The following is a 17,618-nucleotide window of genomic DNA, read 5'->3' as shown; positions in this document are numbered from 1 at the left end:
ATCTGGGATCATGGATTCATTTCTGAATTATTTTTTCCCTTGCATTGAATAATGAAGCTGTTTTTTTTTTTTTTTTTTTTGTGAAATTTGACATGTATATCCCAAATGAGGACATTTGTCAAAATGGGACAATGTTTGGATTTCCTATTCGATCTTTTAAAAGAAATATATCAGCAGGCATGAGAGACAAAGAAGGTACCTTATAAATGTTAGTAGCATTTACAATGAGATAGAGTCTCATTTTTAATAGAATGGAAGACAAGGTCTGTGGACAAAATCACAGTAAACACACAAATCATCACAGGACATAGTTTAAGAGAGACTGTGGCTGGAAATAACTCACGGCTCCAATCTCTCTTTGGAAGAAAGAAAGCTAAGCTACCATATTAAAGGTTATTTGGGATGGTCTCATTATTTTGCATCTGTTTATCCTTATTGCTCTATTCCCAACAATCATGAATGTTTCATGTATTTGCCAAAGTCATTTTTCAAAAGGTACAGTGGTTTACATATTAAATTAAACCTCCGCTAAATTCACAGAACTTATTTGTTTGGTCAAATATGAATAGAACATGACCACTTACTGGGCTTCACCACCAGCTGGGTTCCATTTCCAAAGAAGACTCTGGCATTATTATTCCCACAGCATTTCCTGCCTCTACTGAAACCCCTCTTCACGTTTCCCTACCTACTCAGGGTAGAGTAAAACCCAACCAAACACAGGGCACTGTGGGAAGGGGCAGTTGGACTCACCATGATTTTATTTTTTGTGTCTCTGGGAGAAAGCCTTTTATGATAGGAAGAAAACATTGGTTCTGCTACATCAGAGAAACCATTTCTTCTTTGAAAGGACCAAACTTAAGAGCTCTAAAAGACCTTTGGCTTAAGTCTACCAAAGTTGAATCAAATAATTTGTTAAAAACTCTTGCTCTCATACGTGCAAGTTCAGCCTTAGACACACAGATCTGAAGGGATGACACGTTCCTCTATCCATAGGAATGTTTTCCAGCCGCAGAGCCATCTGAACTCACACCTAGACCCTACCAAACTCCATGGTCCTGTCCCCCTACTCACAGGTCAAGAAGGTTCAAAGCTTTCTCACTGTGAATAGTGCCTATGTGGTAGAAAATATGGCTACCACAAACAAAGAAGCAAACAGTCCTATCTTTTCCTAAAGAAACTCCACCATTGACCCACACTGTTTCAGCCAGAAAAGGGCAGAGAGTTATGACAACCTCAAGAAAGCCCAGTCCTGAAATAAATGGAAGAAATGAACATTATCTGTTACAAAAATGATTGTATTCTAAAGGCAAGGATAAGGGCACCCAAGAGCTCCTTTATTACAAAGCCAGGTATCTGGAGAAAAGAGAGGAGTGAGCATTCAAACAGTGATACCAGGTCACCACTGATTTTCTTGGATAAAAATAGAGGTTAAGTGATAGAATTTTGAGGCTGGGGAAAGAAGGAGACTCGATTTCATTGCCAAATATGACTGTGACTTGTTGATTCCTGTGCTTGAAGAGGAAGAGTTCAAAACGGATTTTATTCTCTCTTCTCAGCCAGGGATCAGTAGGTGTGAAGAACAAACAAAAAGGACTCATTTGAGGGAAAATGCAAGGGGAAGCAAATATAGAAAATGTAGCTAACACGTTACATGGATCATAGATTTAATACTGAGCTAACCTACCCTAAGCCTCCTCTTCTCCCCACCCCACTCCTGGGTTAGTTTTGCCTGACTCCTCAGTAATCTCCCAGTTGAAGCTCTGGAGTTTCTTCTGGAAGAAAAATAAGATATTGGACCTAAAGAATAAGGTGCTTGGACCAGCTGACTCAGAATTGCATAAATCTGTCAGCAAAGGTTGTATCTACACAGGTAAATGTATGACCAGAACTGACAAATGTCCTGGAAATAGAGTACAAAGAAGAAAACAGCCTGCAGCATTTGGAGGAGAAAAGTTTTCCCACAGCAGTTTTTCTCCCTGAAGCTTATCTTAAAATGAGTACCATTTCCCCTTCCCTGACCGTGATGTGCCATCCAGGAGAATGGGAAATTTTGAGAGCCTGCCACAGCCTGGTTATAAGGGATGACAGTGGGGGAATAAAGCCAATCTCTAGCCTTTCTTTTTGCCAAAGGGCAGCTGTTACCTCCCACTTGCCCTGGACACAGAAGCCCCCTGACAGACCCCACTACTCACGTACTTGGCTTGACAGAAAGCAGAGTGCCAGTCCCAAAGGTGAGCTTGTTTGCAGCCCCCCCATAATTCACACAGCCCTCTAGAGACTTACAATAACCCTCAGGACAGGGCATGGCAGCATGGGATGAGAACAGCTTTTTGTTTTTTCAGGCTAAGCGCACCTCAGTGCTGCAAAAGCCTGTCTTCACCCTCTTCAGACTTCCAGGTATCCCTTCAGCCTTCATATTCCCCTGACATTTTCTGACCCTGCTTTTTGAGTTATGTCCTCATGGGGTTTGCTCTAAGGCCCAGAACCCTCAGGATTCACCAGCGAGGGAGCAGGAGCACTGCAAGCACAGGGCAGCAGCCCCAGGCAGGGATGTCGGGGTAGCAGTAGGCACATGTAACTTTCACTCACTGGTCTTTGACTATGGCTCTTGCCCTTTTCAGTGAATCTGCTCTTTCAATGGTGTGAGACTGGTCCATCCTTGGGAAGGAATTCTGATCACATCAGAGGGAATTAGTCCCTTTCTAACAACCTTGCTCTGTGCTCCGAGGGAATTAGTCAAGCATTATTCATTTGGGAAGCAACTGGAGCAAACAAGAGAGTTGATGGCTGACATGGCCTCTCACTAGGAGTGAACACCCCATTTGGGTCAAGTGCATTGCCTCCAGCAGCAGGATTGTTCTTAAAAATACAATTTGAATGCTACTCTTAGTCTGTTATTCATCTAGCATCTCCTCTTCTTTATAAGCACCTCTCTGAGACTTACCTGGTTTTACAATTAGCTTGGACCCAGAGCCCCAGATCAACTGATAGTTGCTATTCACACAGAAACAAAAACCTTAACAAAAACCTTCACTGTCCTTCGTAGGAGCCTATTAGAGATAAAGCCTAGATTAAAAAGTCCAGAGCAAAGCACATAAAACAATGTAGGAATATTGATGGTTGAAGATTATTTGCTCATTTAATTACATTCAATTCCCTTGCCCATTACAGATTCCAGGCACAGAAGATGAAATCGAATGACTAAACATCAAAAGTCAATGTGGGTCTCTCTGCATATAAGGAAAGCATAATATGTTCATAAACAGTTTTCAAATTGGAGTTGAACTCACTTCACCTTCCACGATATTTTAAATAAAAATGCAAAAGAGAGAAACAGATAATTTGTTTGGAGTCATAATGCATCTGATTCTCTAGTGTCTCATTTTCACTGCTGATATGATTTCAGTCAGCACCATGATGTTCACTTACAGATTAAACAGATTTGGTTTACAGAGGGTTTCTCTCTGTGTGAACCTGGCCCCAGGCAGCTAGAAGCATGGGAGGCTCCTAGAGAATGCAGGGCTGGGAAGGATGCTCTGTGGTACCTTTAGGATGGACCCCAACCGGCTTGGTTGTTTATAGGAGACACCTTTTAAAAATTGCTCCTTGGTTCCTGGTACTTACTTGGAAAGACTTGCAATCTGGTCCCAGCCCCGAAGATGAGCCTGTCACTGTTGTAGGACACAGTGACACCGGGGTCTACAAAAACCTCCTGAGCCCAGCAGGGCTTTCTCTTTTACCTAAGCCCCTCAGCATTTCCCCCGAGTCCTGGCACCAAACAACAACCAACAGCAAAGCAGATTTGGGGATACATTTAAAACACCAAGGCAATGAAATGGTCAGTTTTTGTTTTTGTTAAATGTCATCTCCCTGAAGTGCCTATGGCCTGCATTTACTTTGTTTCCAATTCACAAAAACAGTTCACCATAAGAAGAGGGAATCCCCAGCACGAATCTCAGTTCTGATTTTGTTAGTTTGACTTAAATTATTTAACTTGTCTGTGCCCCAGCTTTTCCATCTGTGAAATATGTTCCATGAGGTGTGACCCTGTTTACCTTATTAGAGAACGTGGTGGAAGATGATGGGGCTGCTGGTGGTGTGGTAGGTTACAACAGAAATGCATTTTGAATAACGTGGGGCAAAATGTACTTGTTAAAGCCAAGACTATTAACACGAACAAGCAAGGAATATGTTAGCTGAAGCTTGTCAAAATAACTAACAAAAATCTTTATTAATAAAAATATTAGTAAAAACTGAAGGAATGTATTTTTCCACACTCAAGTTAGTGGACATAACTACTTAACCTGCCAGAAGAGACAGACATGGAAAAGTTCAGCTGAATTCTGAGGTCCAAGTGCTGGGGGATAATCAGAAATGACTGTTTTCTCACAGCAAATGAATGAGCATAGGTCTGGTTACCATGACATGCTAATTTCCCTTTGCTGTCTGCAGCATTAAGTGAAATCAGTCACAGTTATTTTTAAAAATGAATTTGACTGTCTTAATGGCCAATCTGGCTGTGTGGGTAGACCCAGAAATTGTGTCCTTTCAGTGATTACCTGGAATGGGAAAAACAAAACAAAACAAAACAAAACTTCTCCATATGACTTCTGGACATACTAAGCCCCAGAAATGAGAAAAGACACACTTACGTGGTATAACAATCACTCGAGTGCCAGACCCAAAATGCGGCACACCTCCAGAGCCCATTTTCCACAATGGCTGACTCTACTACGAAAACCCTGCCACCCCTTCACAGTCAAAGGTCCTGGGTCCCAAGGTGGAAGCTAAAGTTCCCTAGGTGGGAGAGGTCTTGGACACATGGATCATGAAAGCCATGGCGCTCTTTATTCTGTGGCAGACCTTCCTTCCTGAGGCATTTCCTCATTCTGGGGTCCAGCTCCAGCCTTGAAGTGGGCATCCAATAGCCCATGGTGGCCACATCTACTTCGGCTCTGCTGGGATCCCCAATGCCCCAAAGCAGGAGTCCCTCAGGTCCCTGAGCCATTCAAGGATCACTCAAAGAGCTAAGAAACTCCTCAGAAATACAACTGACAGGTTAAGAGGCAGGGGCGGGGGTTCTGGGGATGGGGAGGCTAGTTGGGAATTCAAAGGAGAGAGAAAGGAGTAGACACAGAAGGAGTTAGAAATGTACAGAATAGGACCTGGAATGGAACGGTCTGAGAACAAACGAAAGAGGAATTGACACACACCAACATCTGATGTCAAAATTTGTCATGCTCTGTTTTTGTGAGAATACATAGGTTCTAGGGGAAAGAAATTTCCCTGACCTATTTAGTGCTGTTTTACCCCCAGTGACAACCTCTTGGGTGCAGCTGAGAGTCCCCATACGACAAGCGGAGACCACCTTCCTGTCTGATTTCTGTCTCTCAGAGCCATCCGACCAAATGTTCCATATAAGTGGGTGGGAACAGCAGCCACAAAAAGATACTCAGAATCTGTTTCTCTCTTTCTAATTAGGCTGTCAATCTGTTTAGCTAATAAGTCGTATAGTGTTTTAATCTCTTCCAAGGAAAGGAGTCATACAAATGCAAAATAGCGGCAGCAATAAGTCAAATTGCTTGCCGGGTATCTTTTCTTTGTGTAAAGAGTTGCTGTTTTAAGAGAAGGAAAACTTTCTGAGTGGAGAGGAGACAGACCAGGGAAAAACACAACAGCATTTGTTTTTATTAGGCTGAGTCTATACAGCACAAACTAAAACAGATCTGGCCATTATTTAGGTCGTGTGACAGTCAATTTAGCCAATTTTGAGCACAAAGTTTTTTCACGCAAGTACCTAAATATCCGCATCAGCTACTGACGTTAATCAAATTAACTGGTCAATTGTGCTGTATAGACACAAACTAAGATGAGACGGTTATTCTAAAAGGCTTACATTTTACAAACTTAACATGAAAGCTGGTCCACTATTTATACCCTGTGTCTTCATTTGGGCACTGCAATTGACATTTCCCTTTTTTTCTTGCAACACATGTCTTACATTTAGAGTCACAAAGGTAAGGGTGACCTTCTCCCTGGAGAGTCTTATCAGGTTCACACACCAAAGCTCATTTAGAAATTCATGAGGTGTCTGGGATGTGAGAGCATGGCCATTATGGATTAAAGGCCTTTTCTCAAGTGCCAAAGGACTTACCAGGAATAACAGCGAGTCTTGTTCCAGTCCCAAAGATGAGCTTGTTTGTCCCAGTAGTTGGCACAGTGTTTCTGCCCAGTACAAAAACACTTTCCTACTCTGATAAATTTCCTTCCTGTCTAAAGCTTACCAGGGGTATGCAAGACACATTTTGACTCCTACTTGGAGATGGCCTTTTAAAAACCATCCTATGGAAAGGGCTGTTTTCCATGCTTCTTAACCAAAATCCAAACCACCCACAGTCCAATTCCCCTTATTCTGCCCTCCCAATGGTTTTTTTTTTTGCAAACAAAAGCTTGCCATTCCCATGCTATTTTCTCCTTGAAAGACAGAGTTAAGAATTCCTGATAGCTATGGGGGTGGATTCTAGTATACTATTATGTAAAATCACCTTTATTTTTCTGTAAACCACTCATATTTGATGTTTTCATTTCACCTTACTTGGCCAAACTTACATTCTCTCAGCCTTAGCCTAGGAAACTCTGTACCCACGAAATAAATCACATGTCTTGCCCCCCTTTTTGCCACTGGCTGAAGCCAAATGGATTAGAAAAGATCATATTGGCCAGACTTTACAAAAATTTGACTACCTTTTACATTTTTACCATTTGAAGTTGTATCAGTAACACTGGCAAAATAGTTACCATTTGACCTTAAAACTTAAAAATAAGAGTCTGTGGCTTGAAGCTAAAAAGGCAGAGAAGAATAACCAAAAAATAAACATAGTGGACAAGTGTGGGCTTACTCTGGAGCATTCAGACCTACCTGGGTTTACTTGTAAAGCTGTCCCCTGCCCAAAGATCAGTTTTCCTGTGTTGCTAGAGCCACACCGTAGTGCTACGCTTTACAAAAACTGTAAGAGGGTGGTCATTTTTACTTTTCCTTTCTCCCTTCCAGCAACCTCATCTAGTAATAATAAAAACTAACATTTATTGAAGACTTACCATGTACCAGCCACTAGGCAAAGCCTAGGTATCAACTCTTTTAACCTCATGAGAACTCAGTGAGCTAGGTACTATTATTGTCCCCACATTACAGATGAGAAAAATGAGGCACAAAGAGATTAGGTAACTGGCTCAAGGTCACACACCTAATAAGTAGCAGGATCAGAATTTGCTCTGGAAGTCTGACTCCAAAATTCATGTTTTTAACCACTATGCTATACCTTCTATTATTCTATTTTTTCCTTCATATTTTTGGTCCCGATTTGAAGTTGTGTATATCCGTAACACTGGCAAAATAGTTACCAATTGACCTTAATAAATGTACCCTGAGATGGTTACTCTGAAACGCTTATATTTTATAAACTTAACAATAACTTAATAAACTTAACAAAATGGTCCAATATTTATACACAGCCTCTTCAGTTTAGCGCTGCAATTGACATTTCTCACTTTTTCCTGCAACATGTCTCATATTTAGAGCCACAAAGGTAAGGACGACCTCTCTAGGGAGTCTTATGGGGTTAAAACACAAGAAAGCATCTTTAGAAATTCATTAATACCTATATCAAAGATGTCTTTTCTGATGCTCCTTTGCTCCAATGTACAACCCCCTTTCATCTCAAAGAGCTCTGCCAAGCCTGGAACTCCAGAACCGACCCAGGAGCTACCCCAGTCAAAGCTGCAGTAAACACTCCCAGGAACCCTGTCTGGCTATATGAAGCAAAATTTCTGAACAGGGTAGGTCTGTAAGATGCTCTTCAAGACTCTTAGAGCGAACGTCTGAGGGGAGACCAGAAGTGGGGATGCATTCATCTCCTTTCCTGTGACCTCTAGAAAATCCACAATCAGGCTGTAAGCCAAAGAGGACCAACAGAGGCAGGAGTTACGTGGCAGGTTTGAGTCATGCTGGAGGCTCCATGGTGGGAGATGATTCTCTAGTAAGGCCACTGGGAAGACCCTAAATCCTGGGAGTTCTCATGTCTTTGGTTGGATAGAAACAGGTTTTACCAATGGCCCTTGGTGACGTTGGCATGAAACACGCTGCATCTTCACACTAACTTTCACGACTTCCTGACAGCCGTTTTTGCCCTGTAAGAAAATATTCTTATTCTCCAACTGCCTTCCTACCACCCATTTCTGGACGCCTCAATCTATATATTTTGATTTAAGGGAAGACTAGGGCTCTGCTTGGGTGGACAGGAGAAAACACAATGCATAATTGGACATTTAAAACATTACGGCTAAAGAAGGAGACAGATTCTGAGATATTTCAAACTGCACAGGTAGGTTTGAGTGAGTTAACATGCAGACTTACTTGGATGTATTGCCAGACTTGTCCCCAATCCCCAAATCAGCTTACGATTGTTGCCAACATTACACAGCCATAGAAAGCTTTACAGAAACCGACCAGGCCAACGTTTATCAGGAAATCCCTTTCAATCCCCAAATCCAGCCAGCGTCCTCCTCCAGCTGGGACTCTGGCCAAAGAGGCAGCAGGGAAGACTGTTTATTATTGCGGTCAATTCACAGCATGGTCAGGATGCAAAGGCTCTCCTGAGGTTAAACAGTTCATCCTCCCATCTCCAGACCGACTAGGCCTGCAAGGAATGACGCAGTCCTGACAAAGCCTCTGGAGAAGGAGTTTCTCCCACTCTAGCCCTCACTTATCCCAGTGTTTAACACAATCAGAATTTCTGACCCAAGTGGTTAAGAACAAAAGGGCAAGAATTCTGTTTTCCTTCAGTTAATTTGTTCCTGTGCTAGAGGGTTCCAAAAGCACCCATTTTCACTCGTACATCTGGCATGCAGAGACACTATATAATCATTGGAATTAGATTCTGTAAAAAATAAAATTGAGTGGAGAAAACAGCCCCCCGAATGAAGCTCAGTGCTGTGGCTTCTTTCTGAAATGAGAGCATTCATTATGAATTCAGCAGAGATACTCACGGGGTTTGACCATTAACCTTGTTCCCCCTCCAAATGTAAGTGCGTTGCCTGCATTAGTATTCACACAGTGATCTTCAGCTCAGCAAAAACCTCCTAGAAACCGAACTAAGTTTTCCCTAAAGATCTCCTGGAAGGAGCGATACTGTGAGCACAGAGAATATTAAGTAATTGTCACAGTAATAACCTGGCACAGAATCCTAGCACCAGCTTGGCTTTTGGGACTCTTTCCACATTGGATAATATTCTTTCTCAATATTCTAAAGAAGGAGTTTTCCTGCATTGGTCCAGAATACTGGCTGTCAAAATCCTAGCATATCCTCTGGTGTTTTAGATAATTCTCTAGGGGTTCTGAAAAACACATACCTCATTTGGACAAAGCAGGAGCCATTAATTTCCAGGGCACCAAAGCAAAACCAGAGAGACTATCGCCATGGAGAGAGGTGCCTCTGCCCCCCCGCCCCTTTGCAGGAGGGGTCAGCAGGTTGGTGTAGACCCCCAGGAGACTGGAACCAGGCACCTCTGCCCGATGTCTGGCTCCTGGAATATCCAAGGGGATTCCTAATTTTTCTCATTCCACAGAACTACAGATAGTCTCAGACAACAGTCTGCCCAGGAGATCACCCCAGCCTCCAACTCCAGATCTTTTCAGCACCCACTTAGATGGTCACCAGGAAAAGGACTTCTCTTCGCATTGTGCCCTTTTCCTAGGGGAGATTTTCCATTCTCATTGTCCCTTTCCCAGGAGATAACACATCTGGAGCACTAAACTGTAATCATTGTCTTACAGGTAGCTTCTCCACTCCTTTCTATATGATTCTTTTGGGTCCCTCTCAATTTTGAGTAAGTCAGAGGAAAATCTGAGCCAAAAGCTCCATAGGCACCCCTGAGAGTGGAGCATGCTCAAAACTGACCACTTTGAGGTCCAGGGGCTTATCAACTGACCATTAGGAACAGACGGCTCCAGAGTGATTCAGTTGATGGGGCAGCCCATAAATTTCCTACTTGGCTATACAGATGGCATTGTTTCTTGTCCAGAGAATATCTTCCCATGGACAGATCCTTCCTTCCCAACCCCTTTTCAGAAGCCATGTCCTTCCCACTTTGCTGTTTGTCTGCTGGATCTCTTACCTCAGCCTCCCTTAAACATTTAAACAGGATAGGATTTCTCAAACTCTCCTGATGAAATGAAGCCTGCATTATTAGTTATACAGCTAAGAGACTGAAACTCAATCTGTGTCACTTGTCAGTCTGTTTTTTGGGTGGTGGGTCAATGATAGCCAATTTTTGGAAACAAGGTATAAGTGTGGTCATGTCTAAGTATTCAAGGGAAGGAGGTATCCAGTTTGGCTCAAACAGAGGGTGAAAGTGAATAAGTGGAAATAAATTTGGAGAAGAAAAGAACCCATATTTTAGAGAGCCTTGAAATCATGCCCAGTCTAAGAAGGGGGCATGATTTTCCTGTGAGATGGTTTCTCAAAATATGAATGCCCAGATAAAGCACTTGAGTTGGATACAGGAGAGGAGTGTAAAGATGGGTAGGAAAAGCAAGTGAAAAATGTGGAATGAGAATACACTTTTAAAAGTAGAGAATAACGAACACAATTCCTACTGTGTTGAAAGGAGTCTCTTAAGGTCTTCAGGTAAGAAATATTTTTCTAATGATCCCTACAATTCTTGTGAAATTGTAGGTGTTAAGTTCATCAGGGTGAGCCTCTGAGCTCACCAACTCCTGTCCAGGGTAGGGGGGCCCAGAATTGCCACTTCAGACAGCAGCCCTTTTGCTTCCATAGTTCATAACAGGTGTCTCCCTTATTACACCTCCTCTAACCAGGCAAGCACAACACCAACAACTGTCAAACTAAAGCCTGTCTTGCCTGTAAAACTACTTGTTGATACCTCCAGTGTGGTGCCTGCTCCGAAGATGTATGTATGGGTTCCCGAGGTGGTCATGGTGTCACGTGTTTCTACTACACCAGCATAAGGTTATCATTGGAGATGGACATCATGTGAGCTTTCCCCATTGGAAGGTCTTTACCTCATGCTCTTCTAAGAGGAAATTACTTGGGATAATATCTCAGTCCACCGAGAAAGTCTGCACTGCTTCTCCTGGATCTGAGTTTGCAAAACATCCTCAATCTCAGTCTACCTTTACTTTGAGTATGTTTACTAAGTAAAGAGGCTGACTTAACAAACATATCAGGACTTAAACAGCTAAATCATTGCTGAACCCTGCAAGGTACTTCCTTTAAGCAGCCATGATACTCCATTGATACGGCAGCTTCTTAAAACAGGTTTGAAATGCTCCTATGAGCCACACAAACAAACCAATGACATTATTGTATAGTCACACCTCATTTTGGACTCCAAACACAACCTGTAACCAGCTTGAGTCCCTTCTTTACTTATACGTCTTGGCTCTGCAAGACTTTTTGTTATTGACAAAAGTGAAATCCACCTTCAAAAAATAAAGCCACCACAGATGCTATGAAAAGAATCTTCTGTGACCTTTGAGGGCAGTTTCAAAAGAGGAGGTGAGCAATGGGCTATGTGTTGCACTAAACTGTGTACCACTTCAAGCAGAGTGGTTTGACTGGACCACTCACTTCAATGTGTAAACACCATTTGTTAACAAATCACCCCCCTTACCTTATTTTCACACCTGGTTCAGGCACAGAGGATTGTTGACAAAATACTACTGAAATGTGGGATGGCAGGCGTTTCTGCAAATAGTGGGTTTCTGTGGAAAGCACCTGGTTTCTGTAATTCTAACAGAAAGAAACCACTGAACTCTGCAAGTGTAGAAATACCTGTAAATTCTCAGTATTGCTTTCTATAATCCATCTCTATTACCCTCTCCCTGACAACTTCACAACTTGGATAAACACTTCGCTTTATCTCAGATAACCCAGTGGTGGTGGGGAGGCCCTCCAGGATTCTGTGATTCTCTGCTCCCCTCAGAGTCAACTCAGCCAGCCTGGGGAAAGGGGTGAAGTCTGCGTGGGGATCCACTTTGTCCCTGATGTGAAGAAGGGGGAAACAAATCTGCCGATGTGTCACATCAAGTCCTTTTCTATCTCCATAGAAAGTTTCATTGTTCTCAGAAGAATATTCTCTGAGAATATTATTCTCCCTGAAGAATAGCCACGAGAAGCTTGTAACTGCTACTGCCCTGCCCTCACCCGAGCCCTCAGTCCCCTAGCTGGATTTTTCAGTTCTACCAGGTGACGCAGGTATAAACCCAACTGGGTCCTCATCACTTATCTGTTAAGGACACGCTGCTTTGGTTACACGCTGCTGCTCTGGTAGCCTTCCTTTTCGTTGGTTTGTTTCTGTCTCAATCACAAAGCTTTTCTTACTCTTATCTTGGTCTCTTTCCCAAAGCTGCAACGTGCTTTGTTTGGAACCCTCGAGAAACACTGACTGCAGTAGTGGTACAATTTATCAAACTGTCCGTAGACCTGATAACCAAATCCACCTCCAGGGAAACGTGTATTCATATCTTGCTCCCACATCCAACATAGTTAACAACCACATGCTAAATGAAGTAATTAAATTCAGCTGCGTTTCAACAGGTCCCATTGGATTTCTTTCCAGAAAACAGATAATTAGTCAACCACAAGAACTCACCAGGTGTGACCAGTAGTGAGGTGCCTTTGCCAAAGGTGAGCGCATACCCGGTGTTTGAGGACCACAGTGCCTTCTCCCTAAACAAAAATCCCCTTGCAGCTGCCATGCTGTCCTCCTTCTCTTATGATCCCCTATTAAAGCTAATGTCTAAAACCCAATCCATAGCAGTCAGACAGACAGACTGTGGGTCATTCAGGGCTCTTGATGTTGAAAATAAAGCTTCCCTTCCTTGAGACCATTGCTGAGAATGGTCACTTGCCAAAGAGGGGTGGGCGGTCACTCCCGAGAAGTGCCATCCCAGGGAGGGTCCCTCTTACACATTATGCAGCCCAAAGCTTTCCTCCATCCGGCAACTGGAAGTGCCGGCCCAGGCTGAGGCTAGCCAGGGGCACAGTGCAGGAGCACTTCTGTGGGGCTCATGGGTGGCAGTTAGGAAGAAATCACAGAGAAAGGAGTTAGTAAATTTTTTCTCACACACTTCTGGGTTGTACTTTTGTTGCACTCAGAGGTGTAGACACTGAAATCCCCAGCACTTACTTGGTTTAACAGAGAGTTTAGTGCCTTTTCCAAAGATGAGCTTTCCTTGGCTGGTTCCATAATTCACACAGTCACCCGGGGCCTTACAATAATCAGCGGGTGGGAAGGGATTGAGGGGGAGACCGAGCAAGTGAAGCACCTTCCCTCTAGTGGAAGCCTCACCACTTTGCAGATTCAACTCCTGGCTTCTTGGCAGAGTTAGAGCATTTCTCTAAAAATAACAGCTGGTTGTGCAGGCAGATCCCAGCTGGATCTAAAACCACCAGTGTTGCTCTCAGCACACTGGGTTCTGACGGCCTGCTCAGGCCTGAGACACACAGGCCAAGAGCAAGGTCAGACAGAGACATGCCAACTAGCACAGGTGGTCAACACTTGGTCATGCAATGACTATTTTAGGGACCTGGAATATCATGCCACTTTCACAGCCATAGCTCTTAAACAAGAGTAAGAATAATAAAAAAGATAGAAGAGTTGATTGCACTCCCTTTGGAATGGAGGAGTTCTTAATATAATGAGGAAAACCTGATTTCTGGGTTGTCAGGTCTTTTTGCCTCATCTTGTCACATAGCTATGGGTTTTCCTTATTATCTGCTCTTTAGTATTCCCATATATTCAGAGCCAATGAAAAAAGCTGAGAAATTTCCTAATTTTTCATGACCTAATCCTTAGGATTACCAGAATTCATCAAGTAAGAATGCAACCAGCTCAGGGACTCGAGCACACAGTAATTAGGTGCATCGATCCTCTTGGGAGTGGCAATGTCTTAATCCTACTGAAGCCGGATGGAATAGCCCTGCCACTCTGAGATCGGGCCAGTCCCCCAACTTACTTGGTTTTATTGTCAGTCTGGTTCCTGCTCCAAAGTGTGGGGCATTGTTATTATTGCCACAGCATTACACGCTTTAACTAAAACCTCCTGGGGAAGCTTGCAGTCAGGCTCCCCACACGGCAGGGATGAGAGGGAGATGCTCTGACAAATACCACACGACGCAAGAGTCCCATTCTCCTTCCTTACAGGAATGGGCCATTCTGTCATGCTTCTAGGCTGTAAAAGTGGACACTTCTCAGTGCACAGAGCACAGCTAATCTAGATCCCAAATTAGCACTCTGAGACATATAATCATCTTTTAAATAGGCTCCTGAGCAGTGTATAAACCTACGCCACAAACAGATCACGCTCAAGCACGCTGTTTGTCTTCAGGGCCCACGATGTATGAGGCTCTGCCTGGTGGCATGCTCCAGAACTTCTATAATTTGCATCTTAATTAGGGGTGCAAAACAACTCAAACTACTCATCTATATAATTTCATGTCAATTATCATGTAGTCATTTCATAAATTGGTAAATAATGAAACATAGCAGAGCTCTGGGGGAGAGGGCTAGGCATTTGATTATGTTCTCAGAGGGTCGAGGTTTTGCTTCCACTCCACCAAGGATCTAGCAAAATGATTCCTCTCAGAAGTTGAGTGTGTAGGATGCTAATCAGATTTCCTTAGAGCCACTCTGAAGTAGTCATTAGGTCATTCTAACCCACTTCTTCCCATTTACACATATCACCTCTGAAAAGTTATTAGAGTAAGCAGGACTCTCTATAAGAGTCCTTTTTATTCTGCTAACCAGAGTGACAAAGTCCTGACAGTAAATTAGTTCCCAAGCCTACTGTTTGAAAGGAAACACACAGAGTAATGAAGATTGAAGAAGCGTGGAGTAGAGAGAAGTCTGTATTCACAGACGGAAATGAAAACCGCAGCAATAGAAATAAAAATAACATAAATACTGATCGAATGCAGGCATCCTCAGTGAGATCACCTTCACTGGAAGGACCACATCCAGCCAGGATATCCCCTCTCTGTAGTAACTCCTATTTTAAAGGAACACACAGTTAAATGACCTCATGGTTCCTTTTACTTACCAAGGAGGACTTGAAGTCTCGTTCCAGCTCCAAAGATGAGTTTCCCCGCACCGCCAGTGGTTACACTGTGAGATGCTCCATAACAAAAACCTTCTGCTAGGGCTTCCAGGTGGTCTCACCCTCCTCTCCCTTGCGGATGACCTCTTCCCAGGTGGGCAGCCTGGGCCCGACTCAGGGTCTCTTTCCATTCCCCCAAACTCTGCAATATTAACCCCTATGGGGGCAGCCAGGCTCCAGCCAGATACTTCCTTGACTAATGCTACCTGCTGGCTGTCCTCTTTGATTTCAGTTGACCATGGGGTGCTGGTGAGTCAATTAAGGCCAAGGAATTGCCAAGTTCAACTCTGAAGACATTGGGAATTGAGCTGTTTGTCCTTTCCCTTTCTGGGTTTTATGCTAATGGATACCTCTTGTCAGACTTGATGAATGATGGGTCTGAGAAATCAAATGATTAATAGCCATTCTAATTCAGGGTCCTAAGTCAGGCAGAGAAGAGGACATGAAGACAGAAAAGGAGAAACAACCAAACCTCTATCTACATAGCCATTTCCATGATTCCTATGAAAGTCACATCCCGCCCTGCATGAGATTGCAAAGATGCTGCTGATGAAGCAGCCCACATATGTTTGTGGCTCCAGTCCTAAGCTCGTTTCCTTTGTCTGCTCAAGTCCAGAATTCCCAATGACAGCCTTGTAGTCAAACACAGTCACCAAAGGGCAGATCTCAAGAGTCCTCCAAAGCAGAGACTGCCTCACCTCCTTCATCTCTACGGCTCAAAAACCTTATGTGTTTGGGACTGTGCCAACAGGGCGGCGGTACCAGGGACTCAGAGCAGGGTCTGGAAATGTCCCCATGGGGACCGCGTTTAGACCCCCACCTCCTGGGCAGAAGCACTTACAGGGCTGGATGATCAGCTGGGTCCCTGTCCCAAAGGTGAGTCTACCAGCACTTCCTCCTGCATTCGCACCCTGAGTCTCCCCTTTATATTAACCTCCCTGCCAGAGACCCCTGCCCAGAACTTCTGAGAACCCCTACAGCCAGCATGAAGCCCACAAACCCCAGGGACAGCCTCCAGGCCTGGCCAGACTGCTGGTCATTTCTTCCCCTCCCTTGTTCTTGGCACAGAAGCTCGAAACACACAAGAACAAGGAGAAGGGGCCCAAAGCTGAGGACTGGAAAGGCCACAACACAGCTACCAACCACATCACTTCTTCACACGAGAGGACATGTCCTTGAAACTCTCCGGTCATGTGGGAGGATGGGTAGGATGGAGGCCCTCAGTCACAAATATTTATATATCTGGAATCTAAAACTAGACGACTCAAGTGTCAGGCTAGAACAAATAATAGGAAGAGACATAAAGATCTTACTTTCCTCCCAGACTTACTTGGCCTAACAGCTAAACGAGTCCTGGTCCCAAAAGTCAGCTTGTATCCGCTGCCGCTCTTCTCACTGTTGTCAGCAGCTTTACAAAAAACGAGGCAGACACCTGGTCCAAGTGTCTCATCACCAAACTGTCTGCCTGGGCTTTCTCCTGACACTGATCCCCAAAATGCCCTGCAAGCCGAGGAGCGTGCGTCTTTTCCTTACACCTCACTAAGTCATAGGCTCAGGAGAAGTCTACAGAAGCAAAACTAGACTATGGTCTTCATCTGGAGTCTAGACACCTAAACAGCAAACAGTGTGCTCCACAGAGACACTGACATTTTTTAAAAAAATAAATTTAAATTAGATTTTAAAGCTGTGGGTCACACCAGTTTAATTGATGCGATTAATACTCTCAAAGGAAAAGCATGGAAATTCTTAAATGAATCACACTTATGAAGTGTTTGTGTTGCACCTGGAATTTCATTTTTTCTTTCTTTAGAATCAAATATGTCCCAACCAGAATCTGTTTGGGGTGTAATGAAACTCTGATTGGGATTAGGGTGGGCCAGAATCGGTTTTATACTTACAAGGCTTGACTCTCAAAAGGGTTCCTGAGCCAAAGAATAGCCTGTTTCCATAGTTCACACAGCAACAAACTCCTCTACGAAAACTGCACTGAGGCACGGGTGGGTGTGGGGTATGGGTGACTTGATCCTGGAAACTAAACTAAAACCAGACTAAACCATTTTACACTGGGGACTGGTTGGTATTTGGCCAAGAAGCTGAAGACGTAATAATTACAGAAACTTCTAAATGTGAAAAGGTCAGCTGTGTATCGGAATTTGGCTTGTATTTGCTCTTTGCTTCTTGGCCTAGGATAAATGCTACCACATTTCTGTAGAAGAAACACCTCAAAGATTTGGTCTATCTTTTCTTTCTGGACTTTGCTAGCCCTCTAGCCAGATTTTCTTTCATCTCATTAATCCTAATCATATTCTCCTGTTCCAAACAATTTCATTCTGCCGTGATGTCTTCCAATTTCAAAACCCATAGCAACTACTATCCGCTGAAAATTGCTGGAAGCACTGCCTGGAAAATAAACTTGTTGTAGCTGGGTTTCACATAA

General features: G+C 43.5%; 1 gene segment (V, D, J or C); it reads right to left on the bottom strand.

Moving 5' to 3' along the window:
* Nucleotides 1–17,618, bottom strand: part of LOC119532271 — a 456,157-nt gene that overhangs the window by 39,731 nt on the left and 398,808 nt on the right. The window contains 1 exon segment of the C gene segment in view: nucleotides 6,923–6,975. Coding sequence covers nucleotides 6,923–6,975 — 53 coding nt within the window.

Source organism: Choloepus didactylus, chromosome 4 (assembly GCF_015220235.1).
Source record: "Choloepus didactylus isolate mChoDid1 chromosome 4, mChoDid1.pri, whole genome shotgun sequence".
Classification (NCBI taxonomy): domain Eukaryota; kingdom Metazoa; phylum Chordata; class Mammalia; order Pilosa; family Megalonychidae; genus Choloepus; species Choloepus didactylus.
This window is presented reverse-complemented; position numbering and strand designations above follow the sequence as displayed.